The sequence below is a fragment of the Carassius carassius genome, chromosome 47 (assembly GCF_963082965.1).
Source record: "Carassius carassius chromosome 47, fCarCar2.1, whole genome shotgun sequence".
NCBI lineage: Eukaryota > Metazoa > Chordata > Actinopteri > Cypriniformes > Cyprinidae > Carassius > Carassius carassius.
Genome location: NC_081801.1, coordinates 20,363,139 through 20,386,949, shown reverse-complemented (window position 1 = coordinate 20,386,949; position 23,811 = coordinate 20,363,139). Strand labels below are relative to the sequence as shown.

General features: G+C 44.1%; 2 protein-coding genes across 2 annotated transcripts in view; both read right to left on the bottom strand.

Moving 5' to 3' along the window:
* Window positions 1-96: 96 nt before the first annotated feature.
* LOC132130254 (histone-lysine N-methyltransferase, H3 lysine-36 specific-like) overlaps window positions 97-23,811 on the bottom strand; it is a 38,785-nt gene continuing 15,070 nt past the window's right edge. The window contains exons 7-18 of the mRNA XM_059541954.1: window positions 21,057-21,236; window positions 20,700-20,856; window positions 20,339-20,597; window positions 14,659-14,722; window positions 13,387-13,566; window positions 13,019-13,175; window positions 12,733-12,916; window positions 2,175-2,438; window positions 1,941-2,082; window positions 1,752-1,858; window positions 1,351-1,552; window positions 97-1,030 (exon numbers count right to left, since the gene is read on the bottom strand). Of these exons, the coding sequence (XP_059397937.1) occupies window positions 510-1,030; window positions 1,351-1,552; window positions 1,752-1,858; window positions 1,941-2,082; window positions 2,175-2,438; window positions 12,733-12,916; window positions 13,019-13,175; window positions 13,387-13,566; window positions 14,659-14,722; window positions 20,339-20,597; window positions 20,700-20,856; window positions 21,057-21,236 (2,417 nt within the window). The 3' untranslated portion in view covers window positions 97-509. The remainder of the gene's footprint in view (window positions 1,031-1,350; window positions 1,553-1,751; window positions 1,859-1,940; window positions 2,083-2,174; window positions 2,439-12,732; window positions 12,917-13,018; window positions 13,176-13,386; window positions 13,567-14,658; window positions 14,723-20,338; window positions 20,598-20,699; window positions 20,857-21,056; window positions 21,237-23,811) is intronic.
* On the bottom strand, window positions 12,530-13,622 carry LOC132130438 (histone-lysine N-methyltransferase, H3 lysine-36 specific-like). Its single transcript, XM_059542148.1, has 3 exons — window positions 13,387-13,622; window positions 13,019-13,175; window positions 12,530-12,916 (listed from the first exon to the last, which is right to left on the bottom strand). Exons 1-3 carry the CDS (start codon window positions 13,592-13,594, stop codon window positions 12,643-12,645), a joined length of 639 nt encoding a protein of 212 aa, XP_059398131.1. The 5' UTR covers window positions 13,595-13,622; the 3' UTR covers window positions 12,530-12,642.

Here is a 23,811-nt window from a genome sequence, read left to right as displayed (position 1 = left end):
ATTTATACCAAAGAATTTTGGGAATATCAGTGGATATGATCAATCATAACAGTTCCTTTGTGAGTTGCATCAAGTTCTGGATTTTGTGCCATGTTTTGCTTTTGTCTTCACATGTTAGCAGGCGAATTCTGGATTATTATAGAAAGGTACTTCAAAATTATTATAAAAATGTCTTCAAGTTATTTAAACAGTTGTCTAGGATCAAGACACTGGCATTTAAATCTTATTAATTACGATCAATTTACTGCACTCTTAAGTCCAAAGTAAACTATTGGTTCTGTTCAGTTCTTGAATCATTTTTTCAAAAACATTGCGTCATCTTCGTAAATCTGTGTCCTCTCCATCAAAGACCATTAAAGACGGAGATGCAAACAGTTTTGTGAACCATATTCAAATATGTTGTGAAAAGCTGAAGCCACCAGATACCCTCAGTGAAAGTAGTGCAAGAAAACTATAAATGTATGTTGGGAAATGTAAACTCAGGTTAGTTTGCTTCTATAGATTAAACCTTAATACTTCGTTTTCTTCTTTATCATCAATCGTTCCAAATTCTCTTGAGTTATGCTCTTCTCACCATCCCTTTCTAATTGTATCAAACTTTCTTCTTCTTCTGCTTTTTCTTCTCCATATGGAGAAATTGGTGAATATGCACAGTTTAAAGGCATGTCAAGTGGTGGAGGGCTGCTGGAGGGGCTAAAGGAGACCTGAGGGGCTACATCAGGGGGAGATGGAGCCTGCGGGACAGCTGTAGTGTTTAGGGTTGTGGATTTGGTTTTGGTTTTGGCAGCTCTGATGAAGTTTATAGGGTATTTAGTCATGAGTTCCGGGGGGTATTCCCGGATCTCACCAGGCTCCAGTGGCTCTGGGCCGCAGGGGTCATGCTCACTGCATGACAAGCGGCCATCCAGTTTGGATCTAAAAAGCATGCCATCTCGATGTTTGGCACAATAGGAGCTAGGGCACATCTCACAGAAAGAAGCTGCTTCCTGCCCACACAAGTCACACTGATGCCAAGGACACTCCCAACGGCCTGAAATGCAAAACAAGTAACACACCGATAATTGAATAATTCCCTCAAGTGAGCTGTTAACAGCTGCGAGAGGTCAGATTGGGTTTGTGAATCAGATCAGTTGATTCACTGAAAAGATCTGCCTCACAAATTAATCAGATATCATTTTGTCTTAATTTACAGTGAATAATATTAACTTAAACTTCATCTGTTCCTCACAAAAAACTGTCATATGATTTCAGAACACTTAACGCATGATCGTGTATGAACATTTGTTTTTTCACTACTGTAGTGACTTCATGCAGTGAGAGGTCCCTGTTTGAGACTACTTCAAGACTAACCTGCAGGTCTCTTGTTGAGATTGAGGCAGTCAGCGTGGTAAACCTTAGGACAGCCCGGCCTCTTGCAAGATACAACCTGTCCTCCATCTCCACAGCTAAAGCACTCATCTTCTCGCTCCTTGATTACTTCCTGCTGGGATTTACGCTTCATCTGAGACTTCTTCTTCAGTTTACGGCCTTTGTCATCTGATGCGGGGTTGTTCTGATAGACAAAGAGTTGATTTCTATTTACAATCACTTATCAAAGCAGACAATATTTAGATACCAAAAAATGTTTCTGTGAAAAATTACATGACCATATTTATAATCCCAACCAATTATCAGTTTGTCTTTAGTTATGACATGATATTATACTGTTATAAAATGATATAACCCCTGGAGATCATCTCCTTACTCCTTACTTTTGGCCTTACTTCCAGGAATCCACTGCAATTAGATGCACCACACTTGCACACTGTCTTCCCATTGCCCAGACACTCAAGGTTATAGTTGAATGTTAACTCAGTGCCTTGGAAGAAAACATCAGCACTTATTTTTTTGTGCGAAAGTAATTCAAATGCAAGGCTGTACTATATAAAAAGTTTACTTACCAGCAGGGATATCTGTAAGTGCAAAAAGCCCAACATGCGTGTCTCCGTTGACAGTCCATTTTTGCGTCTCACAGTTTGGCTGACAACTGTGGTTCATAAAGCGGGCTTCATTTCCCTTGGGCCCGGCATCAATTATTCGATCCTTCCAGAAAATGCAAAGCAACATATTAAGTTTCCCATAATCACAGAAATCAAAGAAAAAATGTAACTAGTGGTGTAGTTTTAAAATCTAACCTTGTCAAATGTAAGCATGTAGAAATTGCAGATATTGTTCTCCTGAGCACGTTTAATCCGGGTACGACATTCTTCCTCATCAATCACCTCTCCAACATATTCGTTAACAAATCCTCCCTTGGGTTGAGCATTGAAAACAAAGAACTCGTTAGAAAGCAGACTGGACAAACTAAAGCTATTTATATACAATTTCACAAATACAGTGGCTCTCTGTATATACAACACAAATTCCAAAAAAGTTGGGACATTTTGTAAAATGCATTTAAATTAAGAATATTTTATTTAATTGCCAAAGGTACAAATAAAAGATTTCCAATGTTTTCACTGACAAGCTTAAATGTATTTTGATGATGGCTGCTACACACTCCAAAAATGTTGGGACAGAGGCAAAATAAAAGTTAGAAGGAACAACCCGAATTCCGGAAAAGTTGGGACGTTTTTAAAATTTTAATAAAATGAAAACTAAAGGAATTTCAAATCACATGAGCCAATATTTTATTCACAATAGAACATAGATTTACATTTAATCATTTTACATTTAATCATTTAGCAGACGCTTTTATCCAAAGCGACTTACAAATGAGAACAACAGAAGCAGTCAGGTCAACAAGAGAACAACAACAGTATACAAGTGCCATGACAAGTCTCAGTTAGTCTAGTATAGAACGCATAGGTAGGTTTTTTTTTTTTTTTTTTTTTTTTTTTTTTTTTTATTAAAAGACAAGAAAAGGAAAAGTGTTAGTGTTAGTTGGTTAAGTGCAGGCGAAAAAGATGAGTCTTTAGCTGTTTCTTGAAAATGAGTAAAGACTCAGCTGTACGAATTGAGATTGGGAGGTCATTCCACCAGCTGGGGACAGTCCAGGAAAAGGTCCTTGAGAGTGATTTTGAACTTCTTTGGGATGGTACCACAAGGCGATGATCACTTGCAGAGCGCAAACTTCTGGAGGGCACATAAGATTTAACCAATGAGTTTAGGTAAGTTGGTGCCGTGTCAGTGGTCGTCTTGTAGGCTAGCATCAGTACCTTGAATTTGATGCAAGCAGCTACTGGTAGCCAGTGTAACCTGATGAGGAGCGGAGTAACGTGAGCTTTCTTTGGCTCATTGAAGACAACCCTCGCTGCTGCATTCTGGATCAATTGCAGAGGCTTGACAGTACATGCAGGAAGGCCCGCCAGGAGAGCATTACAATAGTCCAGTCTGGAGAGAACAAGAGCTTGGACAAGAAGTTGGGTTGCTTGCTCTGACAGGAAGGGTCTAATCTTCCTAATGTTATATAAGGCAAACCTGCAGGACCGGGTAGTTGTAGCAATGTGGTCTGTGAAGCTTAACTGATGATCCATCACAACTCCTAGGTTTCTAGCTGTCCTCGAAGGAGTAATGGTTGATGAGCCCAGCTGTATAGAGAAGTTGTGATGAAGCAATGGGTTAGCTGGAATCACCAGGAGTTCTGTCTTCGTAAGGTTAAGCTGAAGGTGATGGTCATTCATCCAGCCAAAGATGTCACTCAGACAGGCTGAAATGCGAGCAGCTACCGTCGGGTCATCTGGTTGGAATGAGAGGTAGAGTTGGGTGTCATCAGCGTAGCAGTGATAAGAAAAGCCATGCTTCTGAATGACAGATCCTAATGATGTCATGTAGATTGAGAAGAGAAGTGGTCCAAGTACTGAGCCTTGAGGAACCCCAGTAGCAAGGTGGTGTGACTTTGAAACATCACCCCTCCAAGACACACTGAAGAATCTGTCAGAGAGGTAGGACTTAACCCACAGGAGTGCTGTTCCAGAGATGCCCATCTTTCTGAGGGTGGACAGGAGAATCTGGTGATTAACAGTGTCAAAAGCAGCAGAAAGGTCCAGTAAGATGAGTACCGAGGATTTTGAAGCTGCTCTTGCTAGTCGCAGGGCTTCAGTAACCGAGAGCAGAGCAGTCTCAGTTGAGTGGCCACTTTTGAAGCCAGATTGGTTGCTGTCCAGGAGGTTGTTCTGTACAAGGAATATAGAAAACTGGTTGAACACAGCTCGCTCAAGTGTCTTTGCAATGAATGGAAGAAGGGATACCGGTCTGTAGTTTTCAAGAAGCGCTGGATTTAGTGATGGTTTCTTGAGCAGTGGGCTTACCCGAGCCTGCTTGAATGCTGAGGGAAATGTTCCAGAGTGAAGAGAGGAGTTGATAACGTGAGTAAGCGAAGGTATGACTGAAGAAGAGATCGCTTGAAGGAGGTGAGTGGGGATCGGATCAAGTGGACAAGTAGTAGGATGATTGGACAGGAGAAGTGGGGAGTGGGGAGAAGGAGGAGAAAGAGTGTGCATCGGTCATTGTGAAGTTGTCCTCAGTCTGCGGTGTGGAGAATTGGCCGCTGATGGATCTCGTCTTATTTGTGAAGAAAACTGCAAAGTCGTCCGCTGTAAGAGTCGATGGAGGAGGTGGTGGCGGCGGATTAAGAAGAGAAGAGAAAGTCTTGAAGAGTGTCCGAGCGTCACAACAGCTGTTAATTTTGTTGTGGTAGTAGGATGTTTTAGCCGTGAAGACATTTGCAGAGAAGGAAGAGAGGAGAGACTGATACACACTGAGGTCTGTAGAGTTTCTTGATTTCTGCCATTTCCTCTCTGCAGCCCTGAGTTTAGAGCGATGTTCACGGAGAACCTCAGACAGCCAGGGGGCAGATGGGGCAGTGCGTGCTGGTCTAGACAACAGTGGGCAAAAGTTGTCCAAGCAAGATGTTAAAGTGGAGCAAAGAGTGTCCGTAGCGCTGTTCGTGTCCAGAGCAGAGAACTGAGAGAGTGCAGGAAGTGAGGATGAAACCACAGAAGATAGGCGAGATGGAGAGAGTGAGCGTAGGTTCCGTCGAAAGGTGACCTGCGTTGGAGTGTGAGGCACTTCAGGAGTAAGTGCTAGGTTAGCAGTAATGAGGAAGTGGTCTGAGGTGTGCAGTGGAGCAACTGAAGAGTTGTCCACAGAGCAACAGCGCGTGTAGATGAGGTCCAGTTGGTTGCCTGATTTGTGAGTCGCTGTAGTAGACACTAGCTTGAGATCAAATGAGGCGAGCAGAGTTTTGAAGTCAGCAGCCTGGGGTTTATCTAGGTGGATGTTGAAGTCACCAAGCAGTACCAGAGGAGTACCATCTTCAGGAAAGTTTGATAGCAGCACATCCAACTCCTCCAAGAAGTTTCCCAATTGACCTGGGGGACGATAAATGACCACAAACTGGATTTTAACAGGGTGGGTTACAGTAATGGCATGTGATTCAAATGAACCAGTACCTGTAGGTGATGGCTGAAGATCAAATTTCCATTCTTTTGATATAAGGAGACCTGTTCCTCCACCCCTCCCAGTGGTACGAGGAGTGTGGGAACAAGTGAAATTAGTGGAGAGGGCTGCAGGGGTGGCAGTATCTTCAGGTTTGATCCAAGTCTCTGTCAGTGCCATGAGGTTGAGACCGGAATGAGTAGCAAGAGAAGAAATGAAGTCTGCTTTGTTAACTGCAGACTGGCAGTTCCAGAGACCAACTGGAATAGAGAGCGTAGTAGTAGAGGTCAGAGGGACAGGCCTTCCTGCGACGTCCATAGCGTGCTCTCCGAGTGTTAGTAGTGATAGTAGAGATCTGAAAGCACATAGTAAGATATTTGAGAACAAGGTATACAAAAAGTAACGAAAGAGGAGAAAAGCAATACTCAAGTGCCCTGTCGGGGTCCTTGCTCGGTGGAGTCGTGCAGGTAGAGTCGATCGTCTTTACACTCGTCGGTCTTCACACGAGGAGGGCTCACACGAGGGCTGCCGCGACCGCTGCCGCGGTGAAACTTAGCGCTTTTGTATTAGCCTGATTACCTGTGATTGAAGTCAGCTGGCCACGCCTCACTATTTAGCAGATCGAAACCAGGCAGTCCCGCGATAGCCAAACGCAAAACCAAGCGCCACTTTCAGCACGTATTAACTAGGGTAAGACACACACAATTTAAACCAAAAAACTTTCCTAGCAATGACGATCACACACTAGTCTGATGAGAAAACAAGGCAAAACACTCACAAGCTGCTGTCCTTCTCTGTAGCTCGACTGTTTCTTCTGACAAGTGCTTTCTATACAGCTAATTAAGTACTTTCACTGGCTTTGGCCACGCCTCACTATTTAGCAGATCGAAACCAGGCAGTCCCGCGATAGGCAAACGCAAAACCAAGCGCCACTGTCAGCACGTATTAACCAGGGTAAGACACACACAATTTAAACCAAAAAACTTTCCTAGCAATGACGATCACACACTAGTCTGATGAGAAAACAAGGCAAAACACTCACAAGCTGCTGTCCTTCTCTGTAGCTCGACTGTTTCTTCTGACAAGTGCTTTCTAAACAGCTAATTAAGTACTTTCACTGGCTTTGGCCACGCCTCACTATTTAGCAGATCGAAACCAGGCAGTCCCGCGATAGGCAAACGCAAAACCAAGCGCCACTTTCAGCATGTATTAACCAGGGTAAGACACACACAATTTAAACCAAAAAACTTTCCTAGCAATGACGATCACACACTAGTCTGATGAGAAAACAAGGCAAAACACTCACAAGCTGCTGTCCTTCTCTGTAGCTCGACTGTTTCTTCTGACAAGTGCTTTCTAAACAGCTAATTAAGTACTTTCACTGGCTTTGGCCACGCCTCACTATTTAGCAGATCGAAACCAGGCAGTCCTGCGATAGGCAAACGCAAAACCAAGCGCCACTGTCAGCACGTATTAACCAGGGTAAGACACACACAATTTAAACCAAAAAACTTTCCTAGCAATGACGATCACACACTAGTCTGATGAGAAAACAAGGCAAAACACTCACAAGCTGCTGTCCTTCTCTGTAGCTCGACTGTTTCTTCTGAATCTTTTGATGATGTTATGCACTGTAGATGATGAGATTTGCAAAGCCTTTGCAATTTGACGTTGAGGAACATTGTTTTTAAAGTTTTCCACAATTTTTTTACGCAGTCTTTCACAGATTGGAGAGCCTCTGCCCATCTTTACTTCTGAGAGACTCTGATGGGGTGACGGGGGTGGATAAGCTCATAGAGCTGGACATTCTATCGGGATTCCAGATTAAGGAGGCGTGGCCAGTAGAGGACACCACGGAGAATCCCTGACTTCATAAGTTTAGTAACCATTCATCAGTCACTGGCGAGAATGAGTTCTCTTTTTCGGATCCCGATCCCATGCAGATGGGCAGGTCTTGTCTTTGACAGCAGGAGAAGCAGAGACGCAGAGAGAAAGGTACTTTTGCTCTTACTGTGGAGCCGCCGGTCACATCGTTCTGCAGTGTCCAGTAAAAGCCGGTGCCCGCCAGTAGGTAAGAGGTTACTGACGGGTGGAGCAACTTTAAATAAATCCTCTTTTCAGTTATCCTTCTACCGGTTCTAAGGCTGATTTTACATTCACTAACTTTTTACTGTGAGGCTGTGGTGGATTTGGGGGGCGGAGGGTAATTTTCTAGGCATTAATGTTGCAAGAAGACTTAAAATACCTATGGTGGAGCTCTCTCAGCCCAAGAAACTCTACCGACCTCAGTGTGTATCAATCTCTCCTCTCTTCCTTCTCTGCAAATGTCTTCATGGCTAAAACATCCTACTACCAAAACAAAATTAACAGCTGTTGTGACGCTCGGACACTTTCTCTTCTCTTCTTAATCCGCATCCACCACCTCCTCCATCGACTCAGCGGACGACTTTGCAGGTTTCTTCACAAACAATACAAGAACCATCAGTGACCAATTCTCCACACCGCAGACTGAGGACAACTTCACAATGACCGACGCACACTCTTTCTCCTCCTTCTCCCCACTCTCAGAGATGGACATCTCCAAACTTCTCCTGTCCAATCATCCAACTACTTGTCCACTTGATCCTATTTGCTCACTCACCTCCTTCAAGCGATCTCTTCTTCAGTCATACCTTCGCTTACTCACGTTATCAACTCCTCTCTTCATTCTGGAACATTTCCCTCAGCATTTAATCAGGCTCGGGTAAGCCCACTGCTCAAGAAACCATCTCTAAATCCAGCGCTCCTTGAAAACTACAGACCGGTATCCCTTCTACCATTCATTGCAAAGACACTTGAGCTGTGTTCAACCAGCTTTCTATGTTCCTTGTACAGAACAACCTCCTGGACCGCAACCAATCTGGCTTCAAAAGTGGCCACTCAACTGAGAATGCTCTACTCTCGGTAACTGAAGCCCTGCAACTAGCAAGAGCCGCTTCAAAATCCTCAGTACTCATCTTACCGGACCTGTCTGCTGCTTTTGACACCGTTAATCACCAGATTCTCCTGTCCACCCTCAGAAAGATGGGCATCTCTGGAACCGCACTCCTGTGGGTTAAGTCCTACCTCTCTGACAGATCCTTCAGTGTGTCTTGGAGGGGTGATGTTTCTAAGTCACAACACCTTGCTACTGGGGTTCCTCAAGGCTCAGTACTTGGACTACTTCTCTTCTCTATCTACATGATGTCATTAGGATCTGTCATTCAGAAGCATGGCTTTTCTTATCACTGCTACGCTGATGACACCCAACTCTACTTCTCATTCCAACCAGATGACCCGACGGTAGTTGCTCGCATTAGTGTCATTTCTAGCTGGATGAATGACCATCACCTTCAGCTTAACCTTACGAAGACAGAACTCCTGGTGATTCCAGCTAACCCATTGCTTCATCACAACATCTCTATACAGCTGGGTTCGCCAACCATCACTCCTTCAAGGACAGCCAGAAACCTAGGAGTTGTGATGGATCATCAGTTAAGCTTCACAGACCACATTGCTACAACGACCCGGTCCTGCAGATTTGCCTTATACAACATTAGGAAGATTAGACCCTTCCTGTCAGAGCAAGCCACCCAACTTCTTGTCCAAGCTCTTGTTCTCTCCAGACTGGACTATTGTAATGCTCTCCTGGCGGCCCTTCCTGCATGTACTATCAAGCCTCTGCAATTGATTCAGAATGCAGCAGGGAGGGTTGTCTTCAATGAGCCAAAAAAAGCTCACGTTACTCCTCTCCTCATCAGGTTACACAGGCTACCAGTAGCCGCTCGCATCAAATTCAAGGTACTGATGCTTGCCTACAAGATGACCACTGGCACAGCACCAACATACCTAAACTCACTGGTTAAATCTTATGTGCCCAGCTGGTGGAATGACCGCCCAATCTCAATTCGTACAGCTGAGTCTTTACTCATTTTCAAAAAACATCTAAATACTCATCTTTTTCGCCAGCACTTAACCAACTAATACTAACACTTTTCCTTGTTTTCTTGTCTTTTTATTTATTTAAAAAAAATATTGACTGTGCGTTCTGTACTAGACTAACTGAGACTTGTCATGGCACTTGTATACTGTTGTTGTTCTCTTGTTGACCTGACTGCTTCTGCTAAATGATTAAATGTAAATGTAAATCTCCAAGGTGGCACTTAATGGTCAGCCATTAGTCTCATTAAAACTAATCATCTCTAGACAACACTCTGAGAACATTGACTTTCTCCTTACTGACACTCCTGCTGCCCCTGTGGTTTTGGGGCATCCCTGGCTGGTGCTCCATAATCCCCACTTAAACTGGGGAAAAAATACTGTCTTGTCCTGGAGTGAATATTGTCATGCTTCATGTCTGTTGTCTGCATGTTCTCCTGTGTCTTGTTCTATGTTTCCGGATGATCACACTGACCTGTCTAACGTGCCATGTGAGTACCTCGACCTGAAGAGAGTGTTCAGTAAGTCTCGGGCTGCTTCTCTACCTCCGCATCGTCCCTGTGACTGTGCTATAGAACTATTGTCAGGTATGTCTCCGCCTAAAGGCAAATTATATTCGCTTTCCAATCCGGAGAGGGAGGTCATGGAGAAATATATTTCTGATTCTCTTGCAGCCAAGATCATCCGCCCCTCTTCCTCTCCAGTGGGTGCAGGATTTTTTTTTGTGAAAAAGAAAGACGGCTCTCTTCGTCCCTGTATTGACTATCGAGGGTTGAATGACATCACGGTGAAGAATACTTATCCTTTACCGTTAATTTCGCCAGCTTTCGAGCGTGTGCAGGGGGCGTAATTTTTCACGAAATTGAATCTCCGTAACGCTTATCATTTGGTTCGCATAAGAGAGGGGGGTGAATGGAAGACCAGTTTTAATACCCCCAGGGGGCACTTTGAATATCTTGTTCTTCCTTTTGGCCTTTGTAACACCCCTGCGGTATTCCAAGCACTCGTCAACGATGTGTTGAGAGATATGGAAGATCAGTTCATTTATGTCTACCTGGATGACATACTGATATTTTCTCATTCTCTCCAGGATAATGTTCAACATGTCAGGTGAGTGCTTCAGAGGCTGTTAGAGAATGGGCTTTCTGTCAAGGCGGAGAAATGCGTTTTCCATGCACAGTCTGTACCTTTTTTGGGATACATCGTCTCGGCCGAGGTGATGCACATGGATTCCGACAAGATCCAGGCTGTGTTGAATTGGCCAACCCCAGAGTCTCGTAAGGCCCTGCAGAGGTTTCTGGGCTTTGCCAATTTCTACCGGCGGTTTATTCGCAATTTCAGCCAGCTAGCTGCTCCTTTGACTTACTTAACCTCCATCAAGACTGCTTTCAGGTGGTCTAGTGCAGCGGAAGCTGCATTTTCAAAACTCAAAAGCTGTTTCGTTTCAGCTCCCATTCGTATTGCCCCTGATCCTTCCCGGCAGTTCGTGGTGGAAGTTGATGCGTCAGAGGTGGGGGTTGGCAGGGTTCTATCCCAGCCTTCCCTCACAGACGGTAAGGTGCATCCTTGCACATATTTTTCTCACCGTTTGTCCCCCGTCGAGCATAATTATGACATTGGTAACAGAGAGCTGTTGGCAGTCAAGCTTGCTTTGGAAGAGTGGCATCATTGGTTGGAAGGTTCGGGGGTTCATTTTGTTGTTTGGACCGATCACAAAAATCTTGAATACATCAAGTCTGCTAAAAGATTAAACTCTAGGCGGGCTCTTTTTTTCGGTCGTTTTGATTTTTCTATTTCTTATCGTCCAGGTTCTAAGAATATAAAACATGTCGCGTTAGCCCGTATTTTTGATATTTTGGATCTCCCGTCTTTTTCCGAACCCATTGTACTGCAGAAAGTGTTTATTTCTGGAGTCACGTGGGAGATCAATTCGAAGGTTTGCACAGCCTCTCAAGGAGTAACGCCCCTGTCCGGATGCCTACCGAGTCGGTTGTTTGTGCCAGAGGCTTTAAGGTCCAAAGTTATCCGATGGGGTCATTGTTCCAAGGTAGCCTGCCATCCTGGGGTTAATCGTACCAAGTTTATTGTTAAACAACGGTTTTGGTGGTCTTTTTGTTTTGGCTTGCTCTGTCTGTGCTGTTTCGAAGTCTACCAATCGACCCCCTGCTGGACTCCTTCAGCCGTTGTTAGTTCCTTCGAGACCCTGGTCCCACATTTCACTAAATTTCGTTTCGGGTCTCCCTCCCTCACAGGGAAACATGGTGGTTTTGACTGTAGTGGATCGGTTTTCGAAGGCAACTCATTTCAATCCTCTGCCTAAATTACCTTTTGCCAGAGAAACAGCGGTTGCTGTCATATATCACGTTTATCACTTACATGGCCTCCCAATGGACATGGTCTCTGACAGGGGGCCAGTTTGTTTCCAAATATTGGAAATTGCTGGGGGCGGCTGTTAGTCTTTCTTCTGGATTTCATTCTCAGAGTAATGGTCAGACGGAGAGGGCCAATCAAGACCTAGAACGAGTGTTGCGATGTTTGGTTTCTCAGAACCCCTCCTCTTGGAGCCAGCATCTCTCATGGGTTGAGTATGCACATAACTTGTTATTCCTCGCCCACCTGGGATTCCTGCACTGGGTTAGAGTTACTGCAGTTTGAGCGGTCTGGACCTTATTCCTCGCCCACCTGGGTTTCCTGCGCTGGGTTAGAGCTACTGCACTTGAGTGGTCTGGACCTTATTCCTCACCCACCTGGGATTCCTGTGCAGGGTTAGAGTCACTGCAGCTTGAGCGGCCTGGACGATATTCATCTGGAGTTATGCCATCATCTTCCTACGTTTCTCATTGCTTGCTTTACTGAGATATGCAAAATAAACAATTTTTGCCCTCGCACTTGGATCTTGAGACACGATCATTGTGACACTTTTGAGACATTCTTTAAAATATTTTCTTTTTTCACAGAAGATTGACAGTCATGAAGGTTTGGATATGAGGGTGAGTAAATGATGAAATTTTTTTGATAAATATTCCTTTAAAGGTAATATTTAGAAACCTTGAATGTTATTAATGATTTAATTTAAAATGTCTAAATTGGCTTTCCTAAATTGTAGCATTTAAAATGATTGACTTTTTGCTTTCTTTTTTATTTTACATTTATTAATTCAGAATTTTCTAGAACATTAATATGGGCAATGACATGAATAATAATTATAGATATCAATTTTAACACCAGTCTTAGTGTTCACTGAGCTAAAAATGTTAATTTGACTGTTTAGAAAAGTTGTACGGCACTTGCATTATTAATAGCAATAGCAAAATGAAATAATTTATGAAAGATACCTTTCTTATAAGTAGAGTCAACCCCCTTTCCCATTTTCTCTTTACTGTTGGCATCGCCCTCCATGTAAGGAAAAACACGGGCTTGATAAGTCCAGAGGTAGTCATTAGAGCCAAAGAAAAGAACTGGGAACTCTCCGACATCATGTCTAATGCGTAGGATATTCTCGGGAATATCTTTGGGATTGCTAACCTCTGCCGGCCACCATCTATCAAAGAGTACAGCAGAAACTGTTGTGTACAATGATTGTAAAAGCCAGGAATTGATGACATTAAAAAGGAAGTTAAAAGTGGCTTTTTTGGTTGCTCACCTGTAGCGGCCAACTTTCACCCACACTACCTCCTTGTAGTGCAGTTTATTTCCAGCACGACAATCATTGCAGTACCAGCTGCCTTCTGGCATGTCGATGTTCAGACACTCTTGGTGAAGTGCTGCAGGACATGACTCGCAACACAGCAGACTACCTCCTGCAGAGAGAAATGATACAGATACAGAGAGGAAGTGATAGAGAAGTGTTTTGGATGAAGAAATGTTTCTGATAAGGTCAAATAAAGTGAACGTGAAAGGGAGGTTCTTTAAGCTGAACTTTATAAATCATCAAGGGCTTCTAAAGCCATTTAAAATAAATCAGAGGTTCAAATTGTAATGAAGATGTCTGTCCAAGGCAGCTGAACTAACCTTCTGAGCAGACGAAGCACCAGCTGACGTTGACATGCTCGTGGTTGTGGCAGCCTTTTCTTGGTGTGAAGTGATTGGGACACACAATGTTGCTGTGGGTTAGAGTGACACTCCCAGCAGGTATGCAGTAATCATTGGCATGATATGCTACAGGGCATCTGATACAGTGGGTTAGCTGGCCTGAGACACAAAATACAGTGAATTTCATACAAGCACGCAAATTTCAAATATGTGTGATTTAGATACTCTAACATTACTAGAACCAGGAAGTATGACCATATTAGCCCTGTTCTGTCCACACTGCACTGGCTCCCTATTAAACATTGTATAGATTTTAAAATCTTGCTTATTACTTATAAAGCCCTGAATGGTTTAGCACCTCCGTACTTGAATGAGCTCTTGTTACATTATAATCCCCCACGTCTGCTGCATTCTCAAAAAACCTAAATTATCAAAATCAACGGCGGGCAGCAGATCCTTTTCTTCCTTGGCGCCTACACTCTAGAATAACCTACTTAAGATTGTTCGGGAGGCAGGCACACTCTTGCAGTTTAAATCTAGATTAAAGACCCATACACGGACTTGTCATGAGGGCGTGTGCTGTCCAGTTAGCAGATATCTTCACCAACATCTTCAACCTCTTCTTGAGATTTACAGTGATCCCCACATGCTTCAAGCAAACCACCATCATGCCTATTCCCAAAAAACAACTGCCTGAATGACTACCGCCCTGTAGCACTGACATCAGTCATCATGAAGTGCTTCGAACAGCTAGTCAAATCCTAGATCTGCTCCTCTCTGCCTGACACCTTGGACACATTACAATTTGCTTACCGGTCTAACAGATCCACTGATGACGCCATTGCAATGGCCATACACTCTGCCCTGGAACACTTGGAGGGAAGAGACACCTTTGTGTGGATGCTGTTCATTGATTACAGCTCTGCATTTAACACCATCATCCCTACCAAACTTATAGCCAAACTGAAAAATCTGGGTCTTAACAGTCACTTATGTAACTGGGTCCTGGTCTTCCTGACCGGCAGACCCCAGGTGGTTAGAATTGACAATCACACATCCTCCTAACTTACACTGCACTGGTGCCCCACAGGGATGTGTACTCAGTCCTCTCTTGTACTCCCTGTTCACTTATGACTGCTCTGCTAAGCACAGCTCCAACATCATCCTTAAATTTGCTGACGATACAACTATCCTAGGACTCATCACTAATGGCGATGATACATTCTACAGAGATGAGGTTAATGCACTCACAGCATGGTGTGCTGATAACAATCTCTCTCTTAAACGTCAGCAACAACAAGGAGATGATCATGGACTACAGGAAGTCACAGATTGCGTTAGCACTCGTTAGCTTGTCATTAGCATTTTCATTCGTACCTATCGCTGTTTTCTTTTCTCCTCTCCTCTCTCTCTCTCGCTCCAGTTTTTCACAAGTTCATCAAACATTTAAGAGTAAGAATATTTAATCAAGCACGGTGAGTAATGGCTTCTCCTGTTATTGTTATTTGCACCTCTTGCCACATGTACAGTTTATTTATCTCTATCGGTGATGAGGGATTCACATATGATAAATGCAGGGAAATAGTTAGGCTGACAGAGAAGATTTCAGAATTTCAGAACCGCCGGTCACATCGTTCTGCAGTGTCCAGTAAAAGCCGGTGCCCGCCAGTAGGTAAGAGGTTACTGACGGGTGGAGCAACTTTAAATAAATCCTCTTTTCAGTTACCCTTCTACCGGTTCTAAGGCTGATTTTACATTCACTAACTTTTTACTGTGAGGCTGTGGTGGATTTGGGGGGCGGAGGGTAATTTTCTAGGCATTAATGTTGCAAGAAGACTTAAAATACCTATGGTGGAGCTCTCTCAGCCCAAGAAACTCTACCGACCTCAGTGTGTATCAGTCTCTCCTCTCTTCCTTCTCTGCAAATGTCTTCATGGCTAAAACATCCTACTACCAAAACAAAATTAACAGCTGTTGTGACGCTCGGACACTTTCTCTTCTCTTCTTAATCCGCATCCACCACCTTCTCCATCGACTCAGCGGACGACTTTGCAGGTTTCTTCACAAACAATACAAGAACCATCAGTGACCAATTCTCCACACCGCAGACTGAGGACAACTTCACAATGACTGACGCACACTCTTTCTCCTCCTTCTCCCCACTCTCAGAGATGGACATCTCCAAACTTCTCCTGTCCAATCATCCAACTACTAGTCCACTTGATCCTATTTGCTCACTCACCTCCTTCAAGCGATCTCTTCTTCAGTCATACCTTCGCTTACTCACGTTATCAACTCCTCCCTTCATTCTGGAACATTTCCCTCAGCATTTAATCAGACTCGGGTAAGCCCACTGCTCAAGAAACCATCTCTAAATCCAGCGCTCCTTGAAAACTACAGACCGGTTTCCCTTCTACCATTCATTGCAAAGACACTTGAGCGAGCTGTGTTCAACCAGCTTTCTATGTTCCTTGTACAGAACAACCTCCTGGACCGCAACCAATCTGGCTTCAAAAGTGGCCACTCAACTGAGAATGCTCTACTCTCGGTAACTGAAGCCCTGCAACTAGCAAGAGCCGCTTCAAAAATCCTCAGTACTCATCTTACCGGACCTGTCTGCTGCTTTTGACACCGTTAATCACCAGATTCTCCTGTCCACCCTCAGAAAGATTGGCATCTCTGGAACCGCACTCCTGTGGGTTAAGTCCTACCTCTCTGACAGATCCTTCAGTGTGTCTTGGAGGGGTGATGTTTCTAAGTCACAACACCTTGCTACTGGGGTTCCTCAAGGCTCAGTACTTGGACTACTTCTCTTCTCTATCTACATGATGTCATTAGGATCTGTCATTCAGAAGCATGGCTTTTCTTATCACTGCTACGCTGATGACACCCAACTCTACTTCTCATTCCAACCAGATGACCCGACGGTAGTTGCTCGCATTAGTGTCATTTCTAGCTGGATGAATGACCATCACCTTCAGCTTAACCTTACGAAGACAGAACTCCTGGTGATTCCAGCTAACCCATTGCTTCATCACAACATCTCTATACAGCTGGGTTCGCCAACCATCACTCCTTCAAGGACAGCCAGAAACCTAGGAGTTGTGATGGATCATCAGTTAAGCTTCACAGACCACATTGCTACAACGACCCGGTCCTGCAGATTTGCCTTATACAACATTAGGAAGATTAGACCCTTCCTGTCAGAGCAAGCCACCCAACTTCTTGTCCAAGCTCTTGTTCTCTCCAGACTGGACTATTGTAATGCTCTCCTGGCGGCCCTTCCTGCATGTACTGTCAAGCCTCTGCAATTGATTCAGAATGCAGCAGGGAGGGTTGTCTTCAATGAGCCAAAAAAAGCTCACGTTACTCCTCTCCTCATCAGGTTACACAGGCTACCAGTAGCCGCTCGCATCAAATTCAAGGTACTGATGCTTGCCTACAAGATGACCACTGGCACAGCACCAACATACCTAAACTCACTGGTTAAATCTTATGTGCCCAGCTGGTGGAATGACCTCCCAATCTCAATTCGTACAGCTGAGTCTTTACTCAATTTCAAAAAACATCTAAATACTCATCTTTTTCGCCAGCACTTAACCAACTAATACTAACACTTTTCCTTGTTTTCTTGTCTTTTTATTTATTTAAAAAAATACTGACTGTGCGTTCTGTACTAGACTAACTGAGACTTGTCATGGCACTTGTATACTGTTGTTGTTCTCTTGTTGACCTGACTGCTTCTGCTAAATGATTAAATGTGAATGTAAATCTCCAAGGTGGCACTTAATGGTCAGCCATTAGTCTCATTAAAACTAATCATCTCTAGACAACACTCTGAGAACATTGACTTTCTCCTTACTGACACTCCTGCTGCCCCTGTGGTTTTGGGGCATCCCTGGCTGGTGCTCCATAATCCCCACTTAAACTGGGGAAAAAATACTGTCTTGTCCTGGAGTGAATATTGTCATGCTTCATGTCTGTTGTCTGCATGTTCTCCTGTGTCTTGTTCTATGTTTCCGGATGATCACACTGACCTGTCTAACGTGCCATGTGAGTACCTCGACCTGAAGAGAGTGTTCAGTAAGTCTCGGGCTGCTTCTCTACCTCCGCATCGTCCCTGTGACTGCTATAGAATTATTGTCAGGTATGTCTCCGCCTAAAGGCAAATTATATTCGCTTTCCAATCCGGAGAGGGAGGTCATGGAGAAATATATTTCTGATTCTCATGCAGCCAAGATCATCCGCCCCTCTTCCTCCCCAGTGGGTGCGGGATTTTTTTTGTGAAAAAGAAAGACGGCTCTCTTCGTCCCTGTATTGACTATCGAGGGTTGAATGACATCACGGTGAAGAATACTTATCCTTTACCGTTAATTTCGTCAGCTTTCGAGCGTGTGCAGGGGGCGTAATTTTTCACGAAATTGAATCTCCGTAACGCTTATCATTTGGTTCGCATAAGAGAGGGGGGTGAATGGAAGACCAGTTTTAATACCCCCAGGGGGCACTTTGAATATCTTGTTCTTCCTTTTGGCCTTTGTAACACCCCTGCGGTATTCCAAGCACTCGTCAACGATGTGTTAAGAGATATGGAAGATCAGTTCATTTATGTCTACCTGGATGACATACTGATATTTTCTCATTCTCTCCAGGAACATGTTCAACATGTCAGGTGAGTGCTTCAGAGGCTGTTAGAGAATGGGCTTTCTGTCAAGGCGGAGAAATGCGTTTTCCATGCACAGTCTGTTCCTTTTTTGGGATACATCGTCTCGGCCGAGGTGGTGCACATGGATTCCGACAAGATCCAGGCTGTGTTGAATTGGCCAACCCCAGAGTCTCGTAAGGCCCTGCAGAGGTTTCTGGGCTTTGCCAATTTCTACCGGCGGTTTATTCGCAATTTCAGCCATCTAGCTGCTCCTTTGACTTACTTAACCTCCATCAAGACTGCTTTCAGGTGGTCTAGTGCAGCGGAAGCTGCATTTTCAAAACTCAAAAGCTGTTTCGTTTCAGCTCCCATTCTTATTGCCCCTGATCCTTCCCGGCAGTTCGTGGTGGAAGTTGATGCGTCAGAGGTGGGGGTTGGCGCGGTTCTATCCCAGCCTTCCCTCACAGACGGTAAGGTGCATCCTTGCACATATTTTTCTCACCGTTTGTCCCCCGTCGAGCATAATTATGACATTGGTAACAGAGAGCTGTTGGCAGTCAAGCTTGCTTTGGAAGAGTGGCATCATTGGTTGGAAGGTCCGGGGGTTCCTTTTGTTGTTTGGACCGATCACAAAAATCTTGAATACATCAAGTCTGCTAAAAGATTAAACTCTAGGCGGGCTCTTTTTTTCGGTCGTTTTGATTTTTCTATTTCTTATCGTCCAGGTTCTAAGAATATAAAACAGGTCGCGTTAGCCCGTTTTTTTGATATTTTGGATCTCCCGTCTTTTTCCGAACCCATTGTACTGCAGAAAGTGTTTATTTCTGCAGTCACGTGGGAGATCGAGTCGAAGGTTTGCACAGCCTCTCAAGGAGTAACGCCCCTGTCCGGATGCCTACCGAGTCGGTTGTTTGTGCCAGAGGCTTTAAGGTCCAAAGTTATCCGATGGGGTCATTGTTCCAAGGTAGCCTGCCATCCTGGGGTTAATCGTACCAAGTTTATTGTTAAACAACGGTTTTGGTGGTCTTTTTGTTTTGGCTTGCTCTGTCTGTGCTGTTTCGAAGTCTACCAATCGACCCCCTGCTGGACTCCTTCAGCCGTTGTTAGTTCCTTCGAGACCCTGGTCCCACATTTCACTAAATTTCGTTTCGGGTCTCCCTCCCTCACAGGGAAACATGGTGGTTTTGACCATGGTGGATCGGTTTTCGAAGGCAACTCATTTCATTCCTCTGCCTAAATTACCTTCTGCCAGAGAAACAGCGGTTGCTGTCATATATCACGTTTATTACTTACATGGCCTCCCAATGGACGTGGTCTCTGACAGGGGGCCTCAGTTTGTTTCCAAATTTTGGAAAGAATTTTGTAAATTGCTGGGGGCGGCTGTTAGTCTTTCTTCTGGATTTCATCCTCAGAGTAATGGTCAGACGGAGAGGGCCAATCAAGACCTAGAACGAGTGTTGCGATGTTTGGTTTCTCAGAACCCCTCCTCTTGGAGCCAGCATCTCTCATGGGTTGAGTATGCACATAACTCGTTACCAGTTTCAGCTACTCGTCCATCTCTCCTGTCTAGTTGTTGTTCCTGTTCCTCCAGTGGATATTTTCTGGATCTTATTCCTCGCCCACCTGGGATTCCTGCACTGGGTTAGAGTTACTGCAGTTTGAGCGGTCTGGACCTTATTCCTCGCCCACCTGGGTTTCCTGCGCTGGGTTAGAGCTACTGCACTTGAGTGGTCTGGACCTTATTCCTCGCCCACCTGGGATTCCTGTGCAGGGTTAGAGTCACTGCAGCTTGAGCGGCCTGGACGATATTCATCTGGAGTTATGCCATCGTCTTCCTACGTTTCTCATTGCTTGCTTTACTGAGATATGCAATATAAACAATTTTTGCCCTCGCACTTGGATCTTGAGACGCGATCATTGTGACACTTTTGAGACATTCTTTAAAATATTTTCTTTTTTCACAGAAGATTGAAAGTCATGAAGGTTTGGATATGAGGGTGAGTAAATGATGAAAATTTTTGGATAAATATTCCTTTAAAGGTAATATTTAGAAACCTTGAATGTTATTAATAATTTAATTTAAAATGTCTAAATTGGCTTTCCTAAATTGTAGCATTTAAAATGATTGACTTTTTGCTTTCTTTTTTATTTTACATTTATTAATTCAGAATTTTCTAGAACATTAATATGGGCAATGACATGAATAATAATTATAGATATCAATTTTAACACCAGTCTTAGTGTTCACTGAGCTAAAAATGTTAATTTGACTGTTTAGAAAAGTTGTACGGCACTTGCATTATTAATAGCAATAGCAAAATGAAATAATTTATGAAAGATACCTTTCTTATAAGTAGAGTCAACCCCCTTTCCCATTTTCTCTTTACTGTTGGCATCGCCCTCCATGTAAGGAAAAACACGGGCTTGATAAGTCCAGAGGTAGTCATTAGAGCCAAAGAAAAGAACTGGGAACTCTCCGACATCATGTCTCATGCGTAGGATATTCTCGGGAATATCTTTGGGATTGCTAACCTCTGCCGGCCACCATCTATCAAAGAGTACAGCAGAAACTGTTGTGTACAATGATTGTAAAAGCCAGGAATTGATGACATTAAAAAGGAAGTTAAAAGTGGCTTTTTTGGTTGCTCACCTGTAGCGGCCAACTTTCACCCACACTACCTCCTTGTAGTGCAGTTTATTTCCAGCACGACAATCATTGCAGTACCAGCTGCATTCTGGCATGTCGATGTTCAGACACTCTCGGTGAAATGCTGCAGGACATGACTCGCAACACAGCAGACTACCTCCTGCAGAGAGAAATGATACAGATACAGAGAGGAAGTGTTTTGGATGAAGAAATGTTTCTGATAAGGTCAAATAAAGTGAATGTGAAAGGGAGGTTCTTTAAGCTGAACTTTATAAATCATCAAGGGCTTCTAAAGCCATTTAAAATAAATCAGAGGTTCAAATTGTAATGAAGATGTCTGTCCAAGGCAGCTGAACTAACCTTCTGAGCAGACGAAGCACCAGCTGACGTTGACATGCTCGTGGTTGTGGCAGCCTTTTCTTGGTGTGAAGTGATTGGGACACACAATGTTGCTGTGGGTTAGAGTGACACTCCCAGCAGGTATGCAGTAATCATTGGCATGATATGCTACAGGGCATCTGATACAGTGGGTTAGCTGGCCTGAGACACAAAATACAGTGAATTTCATACAAGCACGCAAATTTCAAATATGTGTGATTTAGATACTCTAACATTACTAGAACCAGGAAGTATGACCATATTAGCCCTGTTCTGTCCACACTGCACTGGCTCCCTATTAAACATCGTATAGATTTTAAAATCTTGCTTATTACTTATAAAGCCCTGAATGGTTTAGCACCTCCGTACTTGAATGAGCTCTTGTTACATTATAATCCCCCACGTCTGCTGCGTTCTCAAAAAACCTAGAATATCAAAATCAATGGCGGGCAGCAGATCCTTTTCTTCCTTGGCGCCTACACTCTAGAATAACCTACCTAAGATTGTTCGGGAGGCAGGCACACTTTTGCAGTTTAAATCTAGATTAAAGACCCATAAAGACCCATACACGGACTTGTCATGAGGGCGTGTGCTGTCCAGTTAGCAGATATCTTCACCAACATCTTCAACCTCTTCTTGAGACTTACAGTGATCCCCACATGCTTCAAGCAAACCACCATCATGCATATTCCCAAAAAACAACTGCCTGAACGACTACCGCCCTGTAGCACTGACATCAGTCATCATGAAGTGCTTCGAACAGCTAGTCAAATCCTAGATCTGCTCCTCTCTGCCTGACACCTTGGACACATTACAATTTGCTTACCGGTCTAACAGATCCACTGATGACGCCATTGCAATGGCCATACACTCTGCCCTGGAACACTTGGAGGGAAGAGACACCTTTGTGTGGATGCTGTTCATTGATTACAGCTCTGCATTTAAAACCATCATCCCTACCAAACTTATAGCCAAACTGAAAAATCTTGGTCTTAACAGTCACTTATGTAACTGGGTCCTGGTCTTCCTGACCGGCAGACCCCAGGTGGTTAGAATTGACAATCACACATCCTCCTAACTTACACTGCACTGGTGCCCCACAGGGATGTGTACTCAGTCCTCTCTTGTACTCCCTGTTCACTTATGACTGCTCTGCTAAGCACAGCTCCAACATCATCCTTAAATTTGCTGACGATACAACTATCCTAGGACTCATCACTAATGGCGATGATACATTCTACAGAGTTGAGGTTAATGCACTCACAGCATGGTGTGCTGATAACAATCTCTCTCTTAAACGTCAGCAAGACCAAGGAGATGATCATGGACTACAGGAAGTCACAGATTGCGTTAGCACTCGTTAGCTTGTCATTAGCATTTTCATTCGTACCTATCGCTGTTTTCTTTTCTCCTCTCCTCTCTCTCTCTCGCTCCAGTTTTTCACAAGTTCATCAAACAACTGTGGTAAGAATATTTAATCAAGCACGGTGAGTAATGGCTTCTCCTGCTATTGTTATTTGCACCTCTTGCCACATGTACAGTTTATTTATCTCTATCGGCGATGAGGGATTCACATGTGATAAATGCAGGGAAATAGTTAGGCTGACAGAGAAGATTTCAGAATTAGAGACACGCATCCAAACTTTAATTGATGACAGTAAGAATGTTAGGGCTCTAGATACGGCTTTGGATGCGTCTAGCTCAGGGATTCCTGTACATTTTTCGGTTCCGGCAACAGAGCCCCTGCAGCAGAGCAACTGGGTGACAGTGAGGCAGCATAGTTGTGGGTCAAAATACCGCTCTTCTGTTCCGATCAAAACATTAAACAGGTTCTCCCCACTCAGTGATGCACCCACTGAGAAACCTGATGAAAGTGCTCTAGTTATTGGCGAATCTATTGTAAGGAACGTGAATATAGAGACACCAGCCACCATAGTCAAATGTTTACGGGGAGCCAGAGCGCCTGACATCTTGGCAAATTTAAAAGTGCTGGCTAATGCTAAAGGTAAATACAGTAAGATTGTTATTCATGTCAGCGCTAATGATGTTCGACTTCGCCAGTCGGAGATCGCTAAAAATTACATTAAAGAGGTGTGTTAACTTGCAAGCATGATGTCAGACATTGTAATATGGTCTGGTCCCCTCCCTGCTTACCGTGGTGATGAGATGCATAGCAGATTGTCATCACTCAATGGCTGGATGTCTAAGTGGTGGCCGCAGAATAACATAGATTTCATAGACAATTGGACGAGCTTTTGGGGCAGACCTGACCTGTTGAAAAGAGATGGTCTTCATCCCTCCTGGGGTGGCACTGCTCTTCTCTCTAGAAATATGGCTAATACTAACTGGGGCCCAGGTCAGGAAGCAGACAGACTGGCTAATCCGACCGTCTGTTAGCTGCCTCACGTCACAGAGGTCAGTTAATTCTCAGCACATAGAGACTCTTTCACCTAGATATCACACTATATGATGTTCTCGTTAACAAGGTTCGGGAGGAGCGCATCAGATACTTAGCCTAATCAACACAGGTGGACCACAATCTAGTAATCAATCCCACAGTATAAATATCGCAGACTTACCTCTATCCATCGACGGTTAATCGGCATCCCTCCTCCACCCCATCTCCTCACTTCCAGTTCACTTTATAATTAGACGGGGAAGGGGGGTACTCTAGGTTCGGGCCATTCCCGAGCTCGGAGCCCTTCCCCGGACAGCATGCCAAATACTCACACCATAC